This window comes from Thalassophryne amazonica, chromosome 14, assembly GCF_902500255.1.
Source record: "Thalassophryne amazonica chromosome 14, fThaAma1.1, whole genome shotgun sequence".
Taxonomy (NCBI): domain Eukaryota; kingdom Metazoa; phylum Chordata; class Actinopteri; order Batrachoidiformes; family Batrachoididae; genus Thalassophryne; species Thalassophryne amazonica.
The window spans coordinates 59,284,131-59,288,809 of record NC_047116.1 but is presented as its reverse complement, the minus strand read 5'-3'; the positions used below and the strand labels follow the sequence as shown (position 1 = coordinate 59,288,809).

The window sequence follows — 4,679 nt, the reverse complement described above, 5'->3', positions numbered from 1 at the left end:
GAGACAAATGCTACTGCATTTCGTTTTCCCTTTTTATTTAACAGAACATCAAAAGTATATGCTAATGAAGTCATTGAGTGTGGGGAAAGTGCAGCAGGCTGTCATTAAGATCACATGCGAAAATGTCTAGTTTTTTTTTTTTTTTAATAAAAGCAGTCAGCTTTTCAAGCACATCAACCACTGTTTTATCGCTCCCCTGAAGACTCAGATTAAGACCACTCAAATGATGCATGATATCATTTAAAAAGCACATTTCTGAGACAAATTTCTCATTCAGCATTTTTGTCAGAAATGTTTCAGCCTTCTTGTGCTTGCATTCACATAGAAAGGTGATCATTTCCTCCCTCAGTTCACAGACCACCTGATGTTGTGTAAAAGTAGGTCAGAGTGCTCAGCTGACATATCAGCAAGTAGTCTGCGAAACAACCTGTGCTGTGCTATTTTCATTGTCAACTTTACGTCTCTTCTCCTTTGAATGCGATCTGTTGTCGTTGTCTTCTTTGCTTGAGTTACTGCCGGTTTGCAAACCAATACGGTACATTACCGCCACCAACTGTTCCGAGTGCCCGCAATGCCTTCACGTGAGGTGGGGCTATTTGGAAACAGTGCTGATGTGCCGTAAAGGATTCAGTCAAATCAAATCAAATCAAATCAATTTTATTTATATAGCACCAAATCACAACAAACAGTTGCCCCAAGGCACTTTATATTGTAAGGCAAAAGCCATACAATAATTACAGAAAAACCCCAACGGTCAAACAACCCCCTATGAGCAAGCACTTGGCGACACTGGGAAGGAAAAACTCCTGTTTAACAGGAAGGAACCTCCAGCAGATGTGCTGCAGAGCGCCACAAAGTGTCGTAAAATGCCGAAAATTGGCGAATGTGCTTTGTAGCGGCTTTTGTTTGTGTATTTATTAATATTTATGGGCAAATGGGCCATGGGCCGGTCCAAACTTATTAAAGTGCCGGTTCTGGCCCACGGGCCGCCAGTTGAATAGCCCTGCTCTATGGTTTTACTATAAAGATTTTCACCGTGTGACCTAATAGACCGGGAGCCTAACATGCCCCCCCCCCCCCAACAAAATACTACCTGATTTTTTTTTCAACCGCTATAATGTCCTGAATGGGAATTTGAGTGGTAACAGGAAAATAACTCATTCCCGGTGTACATTTTGGTGCAATATTCACCTAAAGGTTGAAAACAACTTCTGAGTGCCATTCGCGGGCCAAATTTTTGCACTTTTTGACCTTCTATAAATACCCACATATATAATATCAACCATATCAGTCTATATATTTCTGAAAAGCACATTTTCTCTGCTTTAATATAATACCCATCTCATTTCTGTCATGTAAAATGGCACTTCTCTGTATGGCTTACAGTACAACCATATGTGCAACCTTAACCCAGACCAAAAGTCTTCAACCAGACCCTTTCATCTTCTTGCCCAGCATTTTCATGAATGCACTTTCCAGGTGAAACGTGCCTGGAAGAATCACATGGTTATTGTACCTTTCAGGATTTTGCCAGATGAGTGGAAGGGCTTTCATACTACAGACACCGATGTCAAATGTTGTGATGACATATTCTTGCCCTACTTCCTTTGTGGCCTCTTCTGCCACCCTAAGACATTTCTGAATGGTACTGTAGTCAGTAATTGGGTGATTTCTGACTGGATAATAGTCATTATTATCACATTACCGAGGCGTTGCTAGGCCGGTATCGTAGATTTACGTCGACGCTACCTGACTGTACCCGCCCACTGTGCGTAAACAAATGATGTCATAGCGCGCAGCCCAAGAACTGTCCGCAGAGGGGGAAAAAAAAAACAAAACAAAAAAACTGTCCGCAGAGGAAAAGATAAAAAGGCGAGAAGTGTGTGTTGGTCCCAATATGGATATTCCGGATGATTTTCTCATGGATAGTACGAAAATGAACAGCAGCCAAAGCAGCCAGCTTGATGAGGATGCACTGCCGAATTTGGAGAGCAGCGCGCGCCAGCCGACATGACAAAAGTTAAAGTGAGCCAACTTTTTATGTACGTGTTACGTGTTGTGTATCTCAGTAAGTGATAATACTGCAAATAACATGCTGTTGTCATGCGGTATGCATTTTCTGAGTCCCTCCGTCCATGCCATCACCCGCAATGACAGATATTCGCCCTCGTTGTCATTTTGGGCAACTGGGCATGAACGTTGGGCCTCTGAAAATACATACCGTCCTCCAAAAGCATGTTATTGTATTAATAGTGGTGAGATTCTTTGGTGGATTTTCAGTACTTTATACAAATCCTGACCATGCTGTCCTTGGCTGCTTTGAAATGAGCAGAGCAGCATCCACAGTATGGTCATCTTGACTGATTGAGCCATCACCTCTGGACGACCAGGAACCATAAGTTGTGCTATTGTCAGTTTGGGATTCTGTTTCTGGGAAACAGCATTCTGGCGATGTAGTGTCCTTGGCAAGACTGAATTATTTGTGTCCAGTTCTGGGTATTGGCTGAGGTTCCTCAGTGTCTTGATGCTGACCTTCATGGCTGGTGACCTCTTGTATCATGATCCCATGTGCAGTGTGAATTGATCCTCTTCCACTCACATCATTAATGAATTTATTAAAGTTGTCGCACTCTGAGTTAAACACTGATGGTGGCATAGGATTTCTGATGCTCTGATTTGATTATGGTGAAGAAGATGATTCTACATCTTCTGCCAAAGCAGTCTCAAGTTCCAAGGACTAGTCATATGATTCACAATGACCTATTCTATTCAGCAGTCATAGCTATCAGATCATGTTTAGTGGTAGCTGCCCTGCAGATGTCTTGTCCGATTGATGATACCAGTCGATGGGCATGAGATGAAGTAGGAGTGTTCTTTCACAAATGACAAAGTAATCTGGCTAGCTCATCTGGTAAGTGGACTGCTTCAAGATCTTGAGGAATTTAACTCTATATGATATGTGCTGTGAATGTGTTCAACACAAGGCAAACAGCATCCAAAAGAAAACCAGTCATTCAGTCAGTACTTCACCTATCACCATAGTTTTGGTGTCAAATGAAAGCTAATGATTTCTAGGTGTAATATTGGTGATTATTCTAGGTCATGAGGCTTCAGTTTTTCTGACAAAAAACGTTTTATCGAATCTTTTGAATTTTTTGGGTCTGGGTTAGGGTTGTACATATGGTTTTACTGTAACATAAATCCAACACAAACTTATGTTCTTTCTATTCTAGGTTCCAGGTAGAGGGGCAGACCACCGGTTAGCACTACGTTATGAAGAGGCCGAGCGTCAGTATGCATCTTTGCCAAGGTATTGCTCTTTCTCTCTTTCACTTTATTAGATGTACCACAGTTTCTCTTAGCACTTTTCTCTTCTCTTTGATGGCCTTAATTAAATCTATGTCATCTGTCTCCGTGTCCTTGGAGACCTACGTCTCAATGAGGAACTCACCTTATCCTCTCCCTCTGGAGTGCACAGTCATATGAGAGTTAAAAACTGATCCAAGACTCCTCTGTTTTGCTCCCCCACCAAATATCTCTCTTGCCTAAGTTTAGTCAGGCGCTTTCAGAAACTTTGTGAGTCTATTTTCTGGTTCTCCAATGATTAAAAAAAAAAGAAAAGAAAAAGAAAACTCTTTAAAAGACCAAAATTTTCTAACATTAATTAGCTTTTAAATAAAACTAAAACTTTTTCCAGCTCAAGTCACCTTAAAACATTGCCAGTAGTCAAGCACCTGAGTACTGTACTCACATTTAGTGATTGCCTCATTTGCAATAAATACTTTTTTGAAAATTAGCTTTGGAAGTTAATCTGTAAGAGTCAATGGGGCAGTCATCTTTAAAAAACAAAAAAACTTGCAATAAAGTAATTATATCATGGATATATGCAAGTGACACTAAATGCTTGAAGAAATAGTCAGCTTGGTTTATTGAGTATACCTGTTTAACAATGCTGCGTTTGTGTTAGAAGATACCTTTGGTCAGATACTTTTGTTTAAACACCACTGTGGTGGTGTATATTGTGGGAAAATTGTATCACTGTCTAAATACTTATGAATCTGACTGTATATGAGAGTATGAACAAATGTATATATATATATATGCACACATAGTAGTTGCATAGATTGGAGGACTTGAAGAGTTTAGTTAGATGAAATGCTTTTAGTGTGAAACGTTCACAAAATGTACTTAAATGTACTAATATTGTATGGAGTCCTCAATATTTGTCATTTAAACACGTCAGCCTAAACACTCAGCTGAGTTCACCTTTTCAGTTTTTCAGGTTCTCGGCTTTCATCTGTAACATTGTCCCTTTTGCTGCCTGCCGGCACTTTAATGCTGTGCTTTGTTTCCATTTTTTATCTCTGCATCTTCATGTTTTATTTCTTTGTTCATTTCTTGTCCGCTAACTTCCCATTCTTCCACTGTTGTCTTCTTTTCCTTTTCCGTCTCGTATTTCCTTTGCCATTTTGTTCTTCTAGAGATAAACAGAGTCCCACACTAATGTACTTAACTAAAGTCCCAAACAACGATGAGATCACTGACTGAGAATCTCATCTGAAGATTAAAAAACATTTTTTTCAAGGGAAGATGGAAATATAAAACTCAACAACAAAAACAGACAAGTAGTTTCTCACTTCTTCTCACCTCTCTCACTCTCACTTTATTGTTTCTAACCA

The 4,679-nt window shown here is 39.9% G+C and overlaps 1 protein-coding gene across 2 annotated transcripts in view; it reads left to right on the top strand.

Moving 5' to 3' along the window:
• LOC117524798 (partitioning defective 3 homolog B-like) overlaps nt 1-4,679 on the top strand; it is an 830,560-nt gene that overhangs the window by 739,345 nt on the left and 86,536 nt on the right. For both annotated transcript variants that reach the window (XM_034186621.1, XM_034186620.1), the window contains exon 23: nt 3,234-3,310. In XM_034186621.1, the coding sequence (XP_034042512.1) occupies nt 3,234-3,310 (77 nt within the window). The remainder of the gene's footprint in view (nt 1-3,233; nt 3,311-4,679) is intronic.